General features: G+C 37.1%; 1 protein-coding gene across 5 annotated transcripts in view; it reads left to right on the forward strand.

Moving 5' to 3' along the window:
• Positions 1-20,528, forward strand: part of NR3C2 (nuclear receptor subfamily 3 group C member 2) — a 192,896-nt gene that overhangs the window by 167,090 nt on the left and 5,278 nt on the right. For all 5 annotated transcript variants that reach the window (XM_042466730.1, XM_042466732.1, XM_042466728.1 and 2 more), the window contains 2 exons: positions 1,148-1,278; positions 8,243-8,400. In XM_042466730.1, coding sequence (XP_042322664.1) covers positions 1,148-1,278; positions 8,243-8,400 — 289 coding nt within the window. The remainder of the gene's footprint in view (positions 1-1,147; positions 1,279-8,242; positions 8,401-20,528) is intronic.

Genomic DNA, 20,528 nt, shown 5'->3' on the forward strand with positions numbered 1-20,528 from the left:
TTTGGGGAAGTATGTAACAAAGAACAACTCTGTGTGAACTATACAAAAATAAAGGCTATGGTCTTTGGCAAACATCCACCCAAACATAAATGGGTACTGAATGAGTTTCACCTGGATCAAGTCAAGCAATTTAACTACTTAGGGGTTTGCTTTTCTGAAAATGGCTCATGGAATAGCCCACTAGACAGCTGTAAATTTGAAGGCACAATGATCTATTCAAACTGAATAAATGATAGCTTTATCATCCATCTATATGTTTAGTCCCTAAAAGCCAGAGTCTTTACATTGGCATCAGTGTAAAGGCTGGTAGTTTCTGTGTTTTTATATTTCTTATTTGTGGTCTCTGCGAATCACACAAATAGGTTTTTACTGCACCTGCGTGCCATTTGTGTGAATTCGCAGATGACCACTCGAAGAAATACTGTTACAGGTGAGCAACCTGTCCATCTTCCTAGACTGATTCTAACTTGATTGGTTGAGATGGAGATGAATTAGTCTGTATCCATTCTTAAAACCGACTGCTGTGCTTACCACATGAGGATATTTGAATGAGTGAATTCTAAATTATGTCAGACATGGCTTTTTTTTTTAATTTTACCAGTCATGATAGCCCCACTGTATATCTAAGGGATTGCAATTCTGTGTGCCAAATAAATAACAGAAGTCATGACAACACACCTGATGTACATCAGGTTTTTCCTATGAACCTCTTTCTCTCTTCTTCCCTCTACTTACATTTTAGCCCATTCCCTCCCACCAAACTGTACTGTAAAGTTTAACACTCCATTGGTTTTTCATTTCAGCAAGGGTGAATAGGTTCTCCAAAAATAGTATGGGAGAGGATCTAGTGAGAATTTGAACTGATGTGCCCTGAAAAATGTTAGCATTCCTGCTATATTTTACAGGGAGAGATTTTACAGGCTTCATCTTGTGTCGAATCCATTGGTACATAAAAGGGCTTAACCTTAACTGAACATGCATCTAAGTGTTTTATCATGTTTACCCAAGCCCTGATTGTAGTCTGTAAACAGTTGCTAATGATATAAGAGTACTCCTTTGGGAACAGGCTGCTCTAACATATGAATTGCCATTTGAAAGTTGCAGTGAATTTCTGTTCTTATCTATGCATTGCCCTTTTCCTTTCCAGAGAAAGGATGCGCCAGTCTGCAATGTTTGAATTGTGCCAGGGGATGCACCAAATCAGCCTTCAATTTGTTCGCTTGCAACTTAGCTTTGAAGAATATACCATAATGAAAGTTTTGCTGCTGTTAAGCACAGGTAGGTTTGTCAGTTAATTGTCATGATAATTAGTAAATTTGCATATTATTGTAAACACTGAATTATAGTATCTTTTTTTAAAAAAAATTAAAAGTTGATAAGAGTCACAAGTTAAGCATTGAGTCCAATGTTTTACACCAAGGACTTGCAGCATGTTTGAAAAATGAAGATCAAACAATTTGAATATTGCTGTAAAATATTGAACATGGACTTACATATGAAGACTTTGGGAAAGGTTCATAATACAGCTGCAAAAGTGATTGGTCATTGAAATCTGTGAGATTCCAGATGAAAGCTTCCAGTTGTTATCTAAGCGAAATGCAAATAGAGTCAACTGTCTATTTTCACAGATACTTTAGCCATGGCTTGAAAATATTCAAAATATATAAAAATTCCATAAAGAAAACCTCAATTTTGCCATTTTATATAAGGAACATCATTTTACTATGCCATTGTATTTAATGGGACATGAACATCCACAGCTTTTTGTATCCATGGGGTGTGTGGTCCTGGAACCAAACCCCAGCAGATATCAAGACTCCACTGTACCGGTGCTTCATTTAGAGTCCTGCATGGTGTGGGATCTAGGGTGAAAAAAGCATCCTAGCACATTTATATTGCCCTGAGCTCATGTTCAGATTGTCTTCCAGGTGCCGTTGCCATCATGATATATCATGGCAATGAGAGACAGGGCTTGGTAAATGATGGCATCTTGCTTATATAATATTCTTCTAAGAGAGGCTCACTATCTACATTACTGGTTTGTTTATTTTTTCCAGCCAAAAGTCTTTAAAAAAATCCCTTTTTAAAATCGTTGGTTGCTAGAATTCTGGAACCTTTGGTTAAACTCTTGCCTTTATGTGGACTCTTACATTACAATTCCAAATGGGATTTTCTTGCCATGATGTATGTGTTTGAGGGAGGTGGGGGCAAAAGGGCTTGAGGATTTTTTTTTACCCAGGCAGTTCTTCTTCTTCTTTTTTTTAATCTTTTCCACTTCCAGCTAGTGAAAGTGGAATACAGTGGGCCTCAGTATCTGCCTGGGTTTGATTCCAGGACCCCTTGTGGATACCAAAATCCATGGATGCTTAAGTCCCATTATATACAGTGGCAGAGTAAAATGGTGTTCTTTACACAAAATGGCAAAATCAAAGTTTGCGTTTAAGAAATAATTTTTTGAATATTTTCAAAGTGTGAATGGTTGCATCCATGGATGGAGGGTCCATTGCATTAGCTTCAGATTTGTGTCTGTATAAGGAGTCTTGTATGGGGAATATTACTGAACTAATTGGCCTTAAATCTAGTGGACTCAACTCTCACCCCTTCCCTACCTGCCATTAGAATAAATTTGGAACCTACAATTGGTCCCTATGTAAATAATAATAATAAATAATAAAACTTATATTTATATCCCCCTTCTCTGTTGATGACAATCAAGGCGGCTTATACGTTAAAACTTACATACAATCCCACATCCCCAATACTACCCTCCCCTTAAAACATCAATTAAAACCTTAACAATTTAAAATCATACATTAAAAACAACATCAGTATCAACATCAACAATCAGGTAATAAACTGTAGCGAATTCAAAGATGTAAGAGGGTTCAAGTTGGTGGCCGGGTTTTCTGTTCGGGAAAGGCCTGCCGAAAGAGTCTTGACAGGTTTTTTTTAAAGCTTAGACTGGTAATTGACAAAAAGGTCCTCTGGGTGGTTGCAGTTAGCCTAATTTTTATAGGTTGCAATAGATTCCTCCCAGAGGACCTGAGTGTGCGGGGTGGATTGTACGGAAAGAGGTGGTCCCAAAGATAAGTTCTGTACTGCGCCTGGAAACTAATAGGCAGCCAGTGAAGCAATTTTAGAATAGGTGTTATCCAATCGCTTCTGGTTTTATCAGTAATCAATCTGGCTGCCATGTTCTGAATTAATTGAAGTTTTCGAACTAAGCACAAAGTTAGCCCCATGTAGAGGGCATTACAGAAATCGAGTTGTGAGTTTAAGTCCCCCACTTGCAGGAAAGGGCACAGCTGGCATATCAGCTGTCCATCAGAAGAGCTGCCAGACCTAGAAAAAAACCTTTTTTGCACCCTGGAAAGGGTGTGATAGCCACAGCGCCATGGCTTTAAGGTGCTCCTTTAGTGTTGCATCATGTCAACGTATCGCCAGAGAGCCGTGATGCACGCAACGTGTAGAGTGGTGCCCAGTGTCACGCCACCCTGGGGGTGGAATCGGGATATGCATCATGTGGACGCCACACCCTGACTCCACCCCCAGGCCAGCCTTTAGGGACAGTGTGCACAGCCCCTGCAACAGTGTAACAACACCCACAGAGGCTGAGATGGCTGTGGCATTCCAATGAAACTGAGGGCACAGTTGCAGCCAAGGAAGGAGGGGGAAATCATTGTTGGTTGGAAGGAAGATATCAGCCGCAAGCAGCCTGTTGCTCGAAAGCATGTTTTGTGTCTTCAAGAGTAAGGTGCTCTGAGAAGGGTAATCTGGTGAGTTGCCTGTCCCATGGCGCAGACAGTTGTCCAGCCCATCCTTCAGAAGAAGTCAGTACGTTGGGGGAAAAGGTGGCTTGGAGCTGCTATCTTTCTGTAAGCACAAAATATTCAACTGTGCACATAGGAGATCTTTGCACATGTGGTACACCAGCATGCTAACCAAAGAAACCTTCCACAGACAAACTGCTAAGGGGAGAATGGAAGGGAAACCTCTTGTGTGTATAACTTAGTTTGAATAAAGGCAATTAATAATTGTTTACAAAACTGTCCAGGGCATGCACAAAGTTTGTTCAGTTACCATAACAGACATCTCCTTTGCAAACTGAGCACAGTTACAAATAATGCCACCCATATACTGCGTTATATTATAGATTCCCAAGCGTGTTTTAATTGTTTTTAAATTATTGTTTAATCATGTGACCAGCTACTGTAATTTATTTAGAAACTTGAATGACAGCCACATTAAGAAAGTTTATCTCAGTTAACATGGAAAAAAATCCACACATTACATCTCATTTGTTTTCATGTTTCTCCAAAGCTCACAGAATAGGGAAGATTACCAGTTGCCTTGCCATATTTAATAATCATAATGAAAAGCAACTGGGCATGGGTCCAGAAATCCAAAGCTTCAATTGTGCGGCTCATTGTTGCAGTAATAATAGTGTAATAATTTTCAGACTTGCCTGTAAAAGCATTCTTCTAGGTGCTGTACAAAATGTAGAAATGATATTTATAAAAATGGTCATTCAACATGTCTGATCATGTAAGCCTGAAAGCCATGGGTCTTTTATACATGCTGTGTACCAACTGAGCCATCAAAAACATACAGTGCTAATTGGATGGATTTGTAAATGCCATGCATATAATGTCTGGATATGTACATTTGTATAACCCATCCATTTGATTTGGATAAAGAACAGACTTATTTATAAAGATTGTTGGTATGGGTTAGCAGTTTGTTATGAATGCTTACATATGAAATGTTAGAGACTGAACAAAAAATTCTGCTCAGTGTTTGCAGTTTTGATAATTGCTACAGTTCAGTTGACTGTGGGTGGAGACATTGTGCTTGTACACAATAGCTTGACAGTAAAAGATATGGCCAGCAATTCCAGAAGTGAGGGCAGTCACATCCCAACTGCCTGGACAATAATAATGTCTGTAGTTTGACTAGGGATAAAATCAGCCATTTTAAATAGGGTTGAATTCTCACCCTTAGGCAATCCTTGTAGGTTGCATGAAGACCATAACAAAGATGCCATTCCAGTTCAACACTGTTCCTTTATGCATGTGAGTGCAACTTAGTGTTACTATTCCCGGACAGCCTATTACAGCTTCTCCTTTCTCCTGTCTAAATGTTGGTCCAAATGTATGAGGTGCCATTTACCCCTCATTAAGTTTTTTTCTAAGACCAAGACAGTCTAATAACTGCTCCCAGAGCAGCTATTTGTTTGTAGTTTGCTTGTCTCCTGCTGCTAAATTATTTACATACATATCTATAAACTAGAGCTGTGTTGAAATAGATGCAATGCTTTTACAGTGTGCCCTTGCTATCTGTGGAGGATCCATTCCACACACACACACATAGCAAAAAACATGGGACCTTATGTCTCATTCTTTTCAATGGGCGCACGCTCCCACTCATGCCACCATGTGCACAGGCCCATTGAAAAAGCTAGGGCTTGCCGTCCACAGAAATTCAAACCACAGAGGGCAATCCCGTGTTTGGCACGGGTAATTTCATTTTTTATTTGTTTGTTTGTTTCTTCTCTTTTTTTGTTCATAATTCTGGATATCTTCAGCATTAAAAAAAACACATGTTGGCTAGACAGTGTGGCCATGGGAATGAGGCTTTTGCATTTCACACACCACTCCCTAGTTGTCCACTGTTGTCAGCATTAAACATGTGCACATGAGGCTTCAAACATTTGTTGGTGGTTTTTCAGTATCACATTCTGCCCTCTAAAATGTTCCAGGTATTGACCTGAATCCTCAGTCTGACAAAAGAGAAGATTATTTTTCTTAATAATATGAAAGATTAATCCCCATCATGTATTTAGCTTTTGTAATTTTCCAGGATGATACACTGAATTATAATGAAAGAAGGTGTGATTATAATCTTAAGATTATAAATGAGGTTTGGTTTGCAGGGAGACTTGAAAATCATCTTATAGGTAACTGGCCATTATAATAGAAATCTTTTGTTCATTGTTGACAACATTTGTGAACCTCTGGCGGACATTTTGTTCTGTTTTTCTAGATCAGTAAATATAGTACAGATTTATATAGTATGGATTTGTGAAACAGAAAGAGAAATCATTTGAGTACTGAAGAACCTAACTATAGTACCATGAATATCTCAGTGTTAGTCCTCAGCACTGTGGAATTAGACTAAAAAATGTGTACAGTACTAGGCAACTATAGATCGGATCTATCATATTTCAAGTGGTCGCTGTATGTAAGAAAATCTTCCTGCTGGATCAGACCCAGAATTTACTGGGTTCACAACCATTTTCCTCAAAGGCAACCTGATGTCTTTTGGAAGCCCGTAAAATGCAGTGGCTCCAGTGTTGTTGTTGCTGTTGTTCATTTCTTTAAAACAAGATTAAAAATTAAGAGGCTTAGGGAGCAGCTTCTGATTTTTCAAAAATAAAAAAAGTTTGAGTACTTCTAATATTTTCGGGACATAATATATGTCATGTTTCTGTTTGTGATGAACACACAAAAGTGTTTTCCTAAACCAAAAGGTCAAATTGATAAAACAAAAAAAGTTTAGGGAAAAGTGGTAGTAGAACAAAGTATAAAAAGGCTTTATTAACCAATGTAATGGCAAAATAATAATGTCAGCGATCAGTTTTGCCAATAGGAATAAAATGCTGGAAACTAGAAGTCCCAGGTGACATACAAATGTACAAATACAGATAAAACCAAATGAGTTTCAACAATTGTCTTCCTCAGTGGAAAAAATATTATCTGTTATATCATTATTAGCTTGGAGTCATCCAGTATAAGTATGAAGAAAATTATATACTGTAATGGAATCAGTGTCCTGGATACTCCAATGGATTATAGTGCATTATAATCCAATATTATCTGTATTTCTACATTTGTATGTCACCTGGGATTTGTAGTTTCCAGCATTTTATGCCTATTGGCAAAACTGATCTTTTTCATTATTATTTTGCCATTACATTGGTTAATAAAGCCTTTTTATACTTTGTTCTACCACTTTTCCCTAAACTTTTTTCCAATGTTTCTGTTTGTACTTTAGTGACAGAAACACTGAAATTAGGGTTCAAAATTCTTGTATTATATAAGAAAAAAGTTGGTTAAACAATTTAAGGGTGCTGCTTTGATAATGCTGTGTTTTAAGCTTTTCTTTGCGTGAGTAGCATTGTGCAAATGTCATAACCGATCCCCATAACTATTGTTCTACAGTACTTCTCTGTTCTTGAACGGAGGTAAATGCTGAGACTAGTATGTACATGGAACACCATTTGGGACTATAGAAGCTTAAATTTTCATATTTGTATACAGCAGTGCATGGAAAGCACAAATCCTGTGCTTTCCACTGCAGTTAATACTAAAATAAATGGAGCCATTGAGAATGAAAGGATGCAGTTATAACAGAGAATTTTATGGATGTTAGCATTAATAAAGCAATTGATTCCATTTGGTTCATAATTGGTAGCAATAGTGAGGAGAGATGTCCTGGTATTAGAAAGAACAACATAATTATTTCCTTTTTATCAAGATGCTGGATAGTTTCACTTGACAGTATATACAAGGCCAGAATATGCATTGAGTTGGCAATTAAAACAGCACAAGAACACCTTAAACATCTGGGTTCGTCCCAGGATTGAAAGGACAGAAAATGTAGGTTCCTGATAAAACATTTAAGAGAAAATATTAGCTTTCAAAAATTCATTTATTCTACATAGCATGATTCTCAGATTTTATTTCCGTCGTAATGTCTACTCAAAAATTCATTCCAGATTTAAAAGCATTATTTGATTACAGACATGAAAGTAAAATAATGAATTTTCCATCCCTCAGAATACACTCTCAAATTTATCTTGAACACAATTATATGTATTTTACATTTCCCCCTGTAGCTCGTAAGAGTTTGTAGTATTAGAATTGGCTATTTTCCCTTTGTTTTCCAGGATAAAATGCCATCTTTCGTGTATGTGTGTGCATATATAATTGTACATCAAAGTAGGCTGCTGAGACACGTTGAAGCTTTCTTTCCATCATGATGTGTTTTGTCTCATCCATACATTCACCTGCAAGAAACTTTTGTGAAAACTTAAAGGGTTAAAGCAACAGTAAAATTTACATAATCTGAAATAAATTCTTTCTAATCTTGTAATAAAAATTCCTTTTAAATATATATTTTCTTTTAAGGATAGACATAACAGAGTCATATATATGTATATATTTGTATTCTCTTATAATAGTTCCCAAGGATGGTCTCAAGAGCCAAGCTGCATTTGAAGAAATGAGGGCAAATTATATTAAAGAACTGAGGAAGATGGTCACAAAACATCCAAACAGTTCTGGGCAAAGTTGGCAGCGGTTTTACCAACTGACAAAGCTCCTGGACTCCATTCATGATGTGAGTAATAACCTTAACATTGTAGAATATACTACCAGTATTATATACAGCAATCAAATCAAGAAATTCTCTGACTGAAACTAACTGGTATTAAAATGTGGTACTACTGTATTGCAAATGGGAAATTAATACTCACATTATACAAAATTGGCACATTAATAGCAGAGCTTTCTAGCCCTGATCAGTTGTTACTCACCACACTTTCTTCAGTATGGAATCATGGAAACATCTACCCCTCCCTCCCTCCCTCCCTCCCTCTATAATTGCTTTTCTTCAGTAGAAAGAAACACATCTGGAGATGTTCTTGTTCATAAGAAGAATTTCCGTTTAAGATAGTTTCCTGATATCCCAAGGTTTTTTTTCTAAAAGCCTCCATGCAAACTGACAACTCTCCCCTTTCCATATGAGGATTGATGGAGAGAGGTGGGGCTGGAGTCTTCCCTGCTCTAGTGTTGAAGAAAGTGGGGTGAGTAATGACTGAGAAGAGCTTAAATGTGACTGCTAAAATCTTTCTCCTTCTTTTCCTGTGTTTAGTGAGGGAGATGAAATGACATTTCTTTCCATCACTACCACTGCCTCCATGTATTTAAATGGGGAGGAAATTAGAAAGTAGAGGTTAAAGGCAGCAGATACTGTCTGATCTTGGAAACTAAGCAGGGTCAGCTCTGCTTAGTACTTGGATGGGAGACCACCAACAACTACCAGGCGCTATAAGCTATATGTCAGAGCAAGGAACTGACAAAACCACCTCTGAATATTCCTTTCCTCAGAAAATCCTATTAAATTTATGGAGACGCCATAAGTTGACAGGCAACTCGAAGGCACATAAATAGAGAAAGGTTACTTCTTTAAGTAGGAACCATTTAAACAGTTCCCTATTATTTTTAAAGGAAAATAGAAATTATTAGGGGGTAGGCTGAGTAAGAAATTATTCTCCTAACAGATCAATTCCTAAACTGGAATTCTAGCCAAGAATTCTGGAAGTTGCCTTTGAGTCATCTAATAGTTTAAAGCAGTCATTTTTCAGGGGGGGGGGGGAGTTAATGAGCTATGTGCTATCCTTGTGAGTTACTGTGAATTAATTTAAAGCAAATCAATTTAAATTATGGATTAGAATTCCATTGAAATGGGCTCTGGCCAAGATGGCCAACTATTAGTAGCACAATTTGCATGCTACTCCTAGCTTTGCAGCATTTATTATTATCTTTATAAAGATACGAAAAGATTCCACAAGGGCAGAAATGCAGTCTCCCAGATAACCCCCCAGCTCAGGAATGGGCTGGAGAGGTAACTGCTAGAGAAGAGTGCCCTGGAAACTATGAAGAATCACAATTATTCATTAAGGTTGGCTAGGCAAAAGCTTCTCCAAACAAAGATTTACAGTATTATAAAAGGACCTTGTTGAACAGGAATAGATAAACTGCCACCCCTGCTAGGCTGGAGATTTATGACATGGCAGATCCTTGAACCAAACTTCCGCAGATACCAAGGCCCCATTATAAGGGGCAATTTCAGTTGGAAATAAGAAATAGAACCAGTGTCTCCATATCAGTCTATATGGAAGCCATATTTCAGAAAAGAGGAAATAAATATCGTCTCTTCTGCCAGAATTTAAGCAGACAATGATTTACATGACATCATAAACATGGCCATGAGAAAACTATCCAGAACTTGTCTAGATGAAATTGATCTTGTTTTCATTAAAATTCAAGCCTTAATAATCAAGATGTCTAACTATATTTTAGATTTCAGTGAACGTATAACAAAGTGGTGGAAATTTAGAGAAGAAACTGGAGTCTTTAAGATTAGAGATTACAGGACAAGTAAATAATTTGAAAGAGCTTGCTGAAAAATAGTTCAAAGAGATCACATCAGTTCAGAATCTCATAATGATTATTCACAAATATGAACAGGATATCTCTGATAATTGAAAGGGAATGGGCATTTTACAGCAGGATTTGAAAAAAATACAGGATAGAATTATGATGATGGAGTTTAAATAAAAGGAAACACATATTAGGTTAAGAGCTGTTCCAGAAGAGCTGACAGACTTAAAACAGTCTTCGGAGGTTTGGTTGGTCTTATAAGCTCTGGTCAAGAAATTGATAAGAAGATAGAAACAAAATTTATGTTGTGGATTAAAAGAAATCCTGTATAAACTGATGTTTAGATGGTATCTAACACCAAATAAGCTGTTGAAAATGGCTCAGCATGCTCCACATCAGTTTTGAGGATGTCAGGATAAGTGGGGAAGGTGTCCTTTTTCATATGTGGTGTATTTTTAAGAAGGTGAAATTTTACTGGTCTAAGATTTATGTGTTGATCAAAAAAAATTCTAAAGGGATGAATTTTGTAATGTTACCAGGCAGGTATCAGTTGGACATTATGAATAGTCAACTGAATAGTCGATATGAAATAAATAAATATGAGAGCCAGCATGGCATAGTGGTTTTGATGTTGGACTTACCACTCTGGAGACCAGAGTTTGGATCCCTGCTTGGCCATGGAAACCCGTTGAGTGACCTTGGGCAAGTTACACACACTCTGCCCCAAAAAGCCCCATGATAGGTTCTCCTTAAGCTTGTCATAAATCAGAAGTGTCTTTAAGACACACCACCACAACAACAAAGTAAATATGGATAACATCTGCAATATATGACAACAGCTGCAAGAATGTGGCTTGCCAAACTTGGCAACAGACTGAAGCACCAACAATGGAAGAGTGGCTTCTTAAGGTTATGGAGTTAGCCAAAATGGCCAAATTAACATGGCTAAAAGATAATAATAATAATAATAATAATTTTATTTATATACCGCCCTTCTGAAAATCAGGGCGGTGAACAACAGTAAATAACAGTACAAATAAACAGAACCATATAAAATACATTAAAAACAATTCAATAAAAATAATAAAATTATCATGCCGGCAAAACAAAACAAAAAAAAAAAGCCAATTGAAGACTTTCTGAAAGACTGGAAACCACTTATGGATTTTTTGAGCATTAAGAGACCTAACAATATAATCATCTGTGCTGCTGTTATTAGTACTGTATATGTTATTGTAGCTGTTATTTGCCTTCGAGTTGTTTCTGACTTTGGTGACCGTAAGGCAAACCTATCATGGGGTTTTCTTGGCATGATTTGTTCAGAGGAGGTTTGCCATTGCCTTCCCTTTGTGATTTGTCCAAGGTCATCCAGTGGGTTTCATGGCTGAGCTGGGAATCAAATCCAGTCTCCAGAGTCATAGTCCAACACTCAAACCACTGTGTCACACTGTCTCGCAGTACTGTATATACTCATGTATAAGTCTAGAAATTTTAGTCAAAAAGTCAGCATGGGTTGACTTATCCACAGATCATTGTAAGTTCTGTACCTTAACCTTTATCAAAATAGGAACCATCCCCTTCTCTGAGTAGTGTAGCAAAAGGGAAGATCTTAGTCCATCCCAGGAGAACCTAAAAGAAGCACTGACCATTTCTACTCTCTCTGTTGCAGTGCCACTTCTGGCCTTTTTGAATGTCTGGGTGGGAAAATAGTGGTGTGCTTTGGATCATTTTCCTTTCCTTCATCTTTCATATCCTTTGTTACATGCTCCTAAGTTTTACCCTCAACTTATTCATAGGTCATATCAAAAGCTATAATTTTCACCCCCATACCTTCCCTTGACTTACACATGAGGTCAACCTGTCCTTAAATATATATGGGTAATTTTAGATGGATCTGTAATGTTGGAATAATATTTTTTCTGTATTTAAAAATTATCCTCAGGATTGGGTGTTCACAACCCTACTGTACATTGGTTGTGTTACTTTTTTTCTTTTCTTTTTATTCTTTGTTTCTTTGTTTGATTGTATATTACTTTGTAAGTTAGATCATTTGTGCTAAAAATTTAATGAAAAGTAATCAAAGGGGAAAAAAGAATTCAATTGAAATGTAGTGATTACAAACTTTAAAAATATTCCAATGTAAAAAACAAAACAAAAACCCATCAGCTTATGATGTGGTTGCAGCCCTGCAAATTGTTGTTCTGAGTACTTCTTATTTCTGAATAGTGGTACTGAAATTTGTGGGGCTGTTTCAAAGTATGGTTTGTGAGTAATATATCAGTCTTTCAAAGATGTGACAAATTGCAATGAAACAGTCATATGAGTATTTTCAAGTTCCCCAGTTTAAATGCATTATTACTATTGACACACTTCTTAATTTCTTATCCTGAGGGATTTTAGTTTCTCCATAACTTATATTTGTGAAGCCAGTAGTTTCAAGAGGATGGCCTCCTGTTAAGCATCCCCTTAAAAGGTGTTAAATTGTATAGCACAAGAAATAAACCCTTTAAAAGCAGTTAAATTGTATAGCAAAAGCAAGTAAACACCTGTGCTGTATTCTTATGTGGAAGCAAAGAAGTCTGTGTTTGGCATACATGCTGTGCAGAGACTCTTTGGCCTCAGTGTGTCAGGGGCTGCATATAAATGTGTCTCTTTGTACTTGACTGACTTATTTGTGAAGACAGAGTACAGTATGGTGCATTTCAGGTCAAATCTGTATGAAAGCCTGAGGTCTGTTTACAGAACATGCATATGGAATTATTTGTCAAGTAATGTGCTGTTAATTAAAACGCTGAAAAATCTCGGTAGGAGTCAGAGTATTATTAGTACTGCAGTAACAACTCATTTTTCAGAGACTAACTTTGGCTTTCAAGGGGGAGGGGAATAGCTGTTTTCCTGCTTAACACCAGCTTGATCTGCACACCATGTGCATGTATGTGCCTTCATGTTGCCTGTCAATTTATGGCAATCCCAGATTAGTTAAAATCCTTATATTAAAGCTAGTAGAGTTGTACTGAAGTCAGTGAATTTGAGTCATTAGCAGTTAAAACAGTTCAAATAGCCGGACTGCCTAGCAGGCTGCCTGAAACTTGGTGGATGTATTATTTTGACACATGTCAGTAAAGTAGTGGGATGCATCGTAAGAGTTAGCATTAATTTGACTTTTCATATACAACTAGACTAATTTTAATGAGCAGCTACATATAATGTGTTCATTATATATATGTCTATCCATCCTTGTGGATGAATTCAAAGACATAGCCTTGTTAGTCTGGAAAATTAGTATGCCAAGGGATCTTGTAGCACCGTTGAGACTAACTAAATGAAAGATGTTGACAGCATAAACTTCTCTAGACTTTAGTCTACATGCCTCTGATGAAGCAGGCTGAAGTCTACAAAATCTCACACTACCTACTTCTTTCTTTCAGTTAGTCTCAAAGGTGCTGCAAGATCCCTTTCCATACATCCTTGTGGATGTTGTGCTGCCTGGAATACATTGGTGTACACACCTACAGACAGCTTTCCATATGCTACCCACTCACATGGGCTCAAATGAGAGCATATTAAGAAGTCTGGAAGGGAAATACTATAGGTATCCACCAGTTTAAAATGAATATGAAAGATTGTTGGTTTGAAAGTAGCTTCACTTCAGAATCTTTGGGCATGTGGAAACCTAATGTGGCAGGAAGGGGGTTAATTCCAAAATTGAAATTATTGGCTGTAATCCTGTTGGGGTGTTGCATGCTCATAAATGTACTTGCATTCTGTGGAAAATATAATTGTGAACGTGCAGAGGGCTGCTTCTTTGTAAATATGTAGGAGAGCTGGCAAAGGGACTGATGTGCAATGAGACAAGATGAGAGGGTTCTGGTGTAAATTGGGCCCTGCATGCACTTTGGTTGTGCATTTTTGCATTGAGTAACTGGATTGCTTTGTGTCTTGCTACTTAGTTAAGTGCATGCAAATTTACATTGCGTGAAAGGGCATATGGGATTCCAGCCATTATTTTGAATTAATTCTGATTTTGGAAAGAGAAAGAGACCTCAGGGAGGATTCTACCATCTTTCTTATCCAAATGCTTCAGCAGTACTTCTCTCCCAGAGCATAAAGTTACAGAGTACCAACAGTTCCCTGAAATGGGGAGGTTTTTGTTGTCTAGAACAGCCTAAAAGTCGATAAGTAACAAGTCATCTTAGAGACTGAATTGTGGAAAAGTGGAATAAAATATTTTGAACAAAAAAGCATATTACTAAGAATGATAATTTAAGAGAATTGTTTTATATTACTGGGTGGTTTTAGCTAATTTTCTACCACATGGTGAACATATGTGAATGAAGAAAAGTGCCAAGATGAGGAAAATATTCCCTAAAAGATAAAGGTAAGCAAATTAGAATCTGAAAACATCAGCAAATTTATTTACAGATCCCCTCAGCACTGAAAACAAAACAAAGCAATTACTGAGCAGCTTGAATTCAGACATGCAGAGGTCACAGTACTGATGTAGCCAGATTAAAGCTGATTTAGGGCCCATAAACTCAGTGGGGCTAATATCTCAATTCTCCACATTTGCACTACTAGTACAGTACCTCACTGCAGTGCCAGCAGATTAGCAGCATTATAACACAGTGCTGTGCTGGGGCAGCAACTGGCACGTAACCTGTACGAAATAGTTTTTCCCCCCCTGGCAGAGCAGATTTGGGGGGGGTTGGTTCTTAAATAATTCTATATCTAAGTACTTTGGCTCAGAGCTTGAGAAACAATTTGGGTGAAGGGGGCTATTTGCTTAGACTACAACTCCCAAAATCTCCCAGCCATAAGCCATATAGACAGAGTAATTTTGGCACTTGTAGTCCAAAGTGACTTTTTCAAGCTCTGCTTTGGTTTAATTGTTGTATTGTAACATTCTTTTAATATTATGAAGTCGCTCTGAGTCCCAGTTCTGGGAAAAGAACAGGAAATAATAATAATAATAATAATAATAATAATAATAATAATAATAATAGGAAGTCAAAATGTTGTAGTTAGTCTTTGCGCAATAATTGTTTTAATTGGTATAAATGGAAATAAAGAGAATTATTAATTAAACATTACATGGTTGAAAACCATCATGGAAGGATTTCATAGTACAGTATTTTCTCTACCATTTCTCTACAGCTGCTAATAGCTACAAAAGTACAATTCTTTTTGGGGTGAATCTTTGTGTTTTATGATTTAAGTGACATACAGAAAACTTTTGAAAATCCCGTTTTAACCTGTACAGTATTAGGAAGAGTTACAATTTTTCCCCATATAAAATGGAAATAAATGGTCTTCATACTGTATCTGTAAACACTTCAACCTAGAGAAGCATAAGAAATTTGGGTGGAAACTATGAGAACAGAGCACTTTCTCACTGCAATGAGGAGAAGCTCAGATTTCAAGTCCTTTGTGTGTTGTGTTGTTTCCTTCAAGTCATTTCTGACTTATGGCAACCCTATCACAGGGTTTTCTTGGCAAGTTTCTTCAGCAGGGGTTTGCAATTGCCATTCTCTGAGGCTGACAAATTGTGACTTGCCCAAGGTCATCCAGTAGGTTTTTATGGCCCAGCAGAGATTTGAACTCTGGTCTCTAGAGTCATAGTCCAATGCTCAAACGGCTAAACCATGTTGGAGGACCAGCCATGACTCCATCATTATTGAATTACTTATTTAAAATATTTCTATACTATTTTTTCATGTTTTAAAAATTGCAAACTATCTTTTAATACCAGTTTTGAAAACAAAACAAAAAACAGTTAAAATAATAAAAACAATGATAAAATAGCATTTCATTAAACCCACTAAATTACTAGAGATAACTGGCTAGTTAAGGGATTGAAAAATCTGTAGAGCAACCATTGGCAGCCCACAACCCCTCCATTGGGGGCCTGCCTGATCTTGCTCAGGCCATATTTCCATATAGGTAGAATAGAGAACTGCGGGTGGTAAGCAGGGCCTCTCCCACTGAACACAGAGGTCCTGAGCTTGTTAGGACCATAAAAATTAAAGAATCACACCTTAAATTTCCTAGTTGGCTGAACTACACCGCCCAGGGTTTATGCTCATACAATAGAAAAGCCTAAGTACTGCATTTTGTATTTGCTGCACACTCTGAGCCATGCCCAAGGCTGAAATTTGCAAAGAAGTAATGAATGACTGTGACCAGATGATCCCAATCCATGGAAATCTCTGTAAACACTTTACTAGTCAGTGCTCTAGTGTGCATTCTTTCCACATTGGTCCTAATGCTGTGACTTTGGGGAGGACCTTTTAAGAATTGGGGTGCCACTATGTAAAATTAGCTCTCCATACTGCTTATGTAGCTTCCTTCTACTAAGGGAGGCATTTGGACAGGGGCCTCAACCATATCTCTTAAAAGTATAGTGAGCCCTGCATATTTATAGATTTTTTTATCCAAAGATTCAAGCATACGCTTGGAAATATTTTAAAAATATATAAATTCCAAAAAGCAAAACTTGATTTTGCCATTAAAATAAGAGGCACTGTTTTACTATGCCATTGTAATTAATGGGACTTGAGCATCCATGGTTTTGGGTATCCACGGGGGATGCTGGAACCAAGCCCCAGGAGATACCAAGGGCCTTTTTTATATGCAGGATTAAAGTCTATTTATGCCTTCCATTGCCCACTTCTCTATCGATGGCCTGCTGGCATTGGCTTACTTGTTTAGAATGTAGAAAGGAACTCCATGCATTTGGTGGCTTAAGAGTGAATTTTACTAGTAGGTAGCTTAGAGCAGAAATATGTTTTATACCTGCTTAGATTTGAAATTTTAAAATCACATCTGTTTGACATTGGATAAGATTAAAAACCTATTTTCATAATCTGTTCAGCAAACAGCACACTCTGCTTTTTAAAAGGTCAGCATTAGCCTTTATCTCTGTCCCATAGCAAGGTTTAAAATAACACACATTCTGTTTAACAGCCCACATGAATCAGGAAATCTCAGTGGAGAAGCCATCCTCAAACTCATGACCTTACACTGTCAATACGTGCAGTAGTGTGAATTACATAACCACCGCTAGATATGCATTTTTAATTTCCTGGATGTTGTTGATTATTCTGCGATTTCAAACATTGGGAACTATGCATTTGGCATGATTCTCAAATCACTTGCTGCAGTTCAAGGAGTCTGGTTTCATGTTTACAGAACTTACTCATCTGTCAACAGAATATGCTTTATGCAAAATTCTCAAAAAACATAGCAATTATAGCTATTAGATATCATGTTTGTTGCTTGCTGTTATGGCTTACCATGCATTAATAAAATATTCCTTCATTTTCTTAAAACAGTGGTGGACAACTGTGGCTCTCCAGATGTTTTTGGCCTTGGACACAATCATAAGGGATTGTGAGATTTGTAGTTCAAAAACATCTAGAGAGCTACACTTGCCCAGCTAAGGGAACCTGTTATCCCAGTTGGGTTTTGTGTGGTAGCCACTGCCGTTTAACTATGCCATGCTGACTATTTACATTCAGTTTATATTCCACCCTCTTGGTCTTTACTGCAGAACATAATGTGCTGTATAATCATTCAAACAATTAATAAAGCAACAAAACAACAATATAATCAATGCAGTTTTATTAATGGTATCAGACAGTGATTAGATTAAAACCTATTTGCAAGAGGTGCATATTTATTCCAGAAATGGCATATGAGACTCAAGTAAAATGCAGAGAATATTATTATTAATATTATTATTATAGTTTATTTTATAGTGCTGTAAATGTACACAGCACTGTACATGCAAATGATCAAATCAATAAAAATGAAATCTGCCAATGGCGTACGACCTACAAAATACGTATAAAACAATAGGTAGTAATATAAAATAGAATTGGTTAAAATAAGCAGGCAACAATGAAAAAGAACAACATCAACTATCCAATCAAAAATCAGATAGGTATGTGATGGCTGATACTCTAGGCAGATTACTGACTTGTATACATCGTCTATCCAAAACTGACTTTCTTTTATATTTTATTTTATTGCACATCTTAAAAACTGTATAGTAGTCCCTTGGTATCTACTGGGGTTTGGACCTGCTATGGATACCAAAATCCATGGATGCTCAAGTCCCATTAAATACAGTGGCATAATAATATGGTGTCCCTTATATAAAATGGTAAAATCAAGATTTGCTTTTTGGAATTTATATTTTTTTCAATATTTTCAAGCTGTGGATCCTTGAATTCGTGTATACCGAATCCATAGATATGTAGGGTCAACTGTATATAGCTGGTGTGTGTCCCAGAACTAGCAAGAGATGGATCCTAGATCCATCTTTGAGGTTCTTTTGTCCTTCTGGGAATGGAATGCCAGCACTGTTGTATAGATTGCTTGACCCTTGGCTTGGTAACTAAGGTCCAGAATGTTCTAGAATTAAGACCCGATGTATGCAAATACATGAACTTGACATCTGAATAAAAGTGAAGAGCTTTCAAGTGTAATTTCTTCTCTGGTGTAGCATTTTGGGCAGATTAGTAGACTGTGTTCCCCTATAGAGAGTCTGGAATGGAGGCCCTTCTCTTGGGTCTGTCATGCTCAAGATGCACACCTGGAAAAGGCTTTGTGTGGTTGCACCCAGGTCCTGATGTTCCTTGCTGAAAGGCAAACACTTTTTAATTTGGACAAACTTTTCACAGATAATTAGTTGCTGGGGAATGAGTTACTGAGTGGTTGCTATCCTGTCTTTGATGCATGTTATCTAAGTTTTAGTTTCATTGTTTCAGTATGTGAAATTATTTTTACTTGTGCTTTTTACTGAGAGCTACTTATAAATTTTGTTCATAGTTGTGCTTCCTAATTGGGTTTTAACTGGAAATCATAATTTGTTCTCGCTGTGGGGTGCTTTGAATACCCTCTTTGGTAAAACATCAATCCAATAAATAATTAAATAACTTATTTCTACAATATTGAAAACCTTTAACTTTTGTTTATACCTACAACAATATATTGATGCATTCAAAGCAGAGCTGATCTCCATAGCACTAAGTGCAGTGGAAACAGCTCTGGACTTGTACAGCATGGCTCTTTGTATAGCGGTCACTGGAAACACAGTTTGGTGGGGTCTTATGGATCAGAGAACAGTCTTTTGAAATTTCATGGCCATCCTTTGCAGAAACCTCCATTTTTTTCTTTTCAGCTTTGTGCTTCTGCACTCTTTCTTATCAGTGTTCTAAAGCCCTTGTTCAGGAAAAGGAGGTGCTATTGAGAATCAAGCTTCTCATGCAGAGAAATGTCAAGCAAAGTAGACAATTACTCATAAGCCTATTCTGTTCCTGTAGCAGTGGAGAACGAACATAAAAAGACTGATCGCTTTTGAAATAAAAAGGTACAACATCCTGAAAGTGCACCTGATGAGAGGAGCTTCTCACAATACAGTGTGACACTCGTTAAATTTTTGTATCACAGTCCTCTCCTCTGTTTTTAAGCTTCACCTTGCTGGAAAGGTGCATGGTGAATAGTTAACCAGCTTGTATCTAACTTTTGGAGATCTTTTTTTAAAATAGCTTTCTTCCGAGAAAGGTTTGGTTTTTTTTTCCCCCACATTAAAAAGATGTGCTTAAACTATTTAAGATAGGACTAACATTTTTGGAAATATCAAAAATGCACAAACATTCAGCTAAGACCATACTGTGGCTATGTAGCAGATGATACTCCTATTCCTAGCCTATTCCTGTCTTCTCATGTTCACACTCCTTTGGATTATGGAAAGTGTGCGGTTACTTACTACACAGGGTTTTTTAAAATTTAAAATAAATCTTTTTGCTTGTATTCCTGAATAAGGTTTTGGATAAGTACATGTTTAATTCCTGACAGATAAGAAATATTAATGATGTACAGTTTCAGTCACTTAAACAAAAAGTGATTGAGTTCAGATCATTTAAAGAAAATACTTTGGAAAGCACAAAAGTCAAGATGTGAGGCTTATCAGTCCCATCTCTGTTCATTTACATGGCTAACAAAAAGCCCTGGGTTGATTTAGGCAGAATGCTCTGGGCAGTCTTCTTCTCTTTTCCTCAAAGCATCCCCCCACCATAAAAGGTACATCAAACTGTATTCATAGAAAATGCCTTTGCCTGATATTGAGTCTCCTCCTGTGTTCTGCATACTGTAGTCTAGAACATTATTTGCATTTTAGGCATTCTTTGAAATGCTAAAGAGGCTACCATAGGGAGGAAGGGTCACAGAGGTCTGATCCTCTTAGAGTTAGTTGTACATGGCTTAGTCTGTATCCAAACCTTCCATGCTTTCCTAGTT

The sequence above is a fragment of the Sceloporus undulatus genome, chromosome 5, assembly GCF_019175285.1.
Source record: "Sceloporus undulatus isolate JIND9_A2432 ecotype Alabama chromosome 5, SceUnd_v1.1, whole genome shotgun sequence".
Taxonomy (NCBI): Eukaryota; Metazoa; Chordata; class Lepidosauria; order Squamata; family Phrynosomatidae; genus Sceloporus; species Sceloporus undulatus.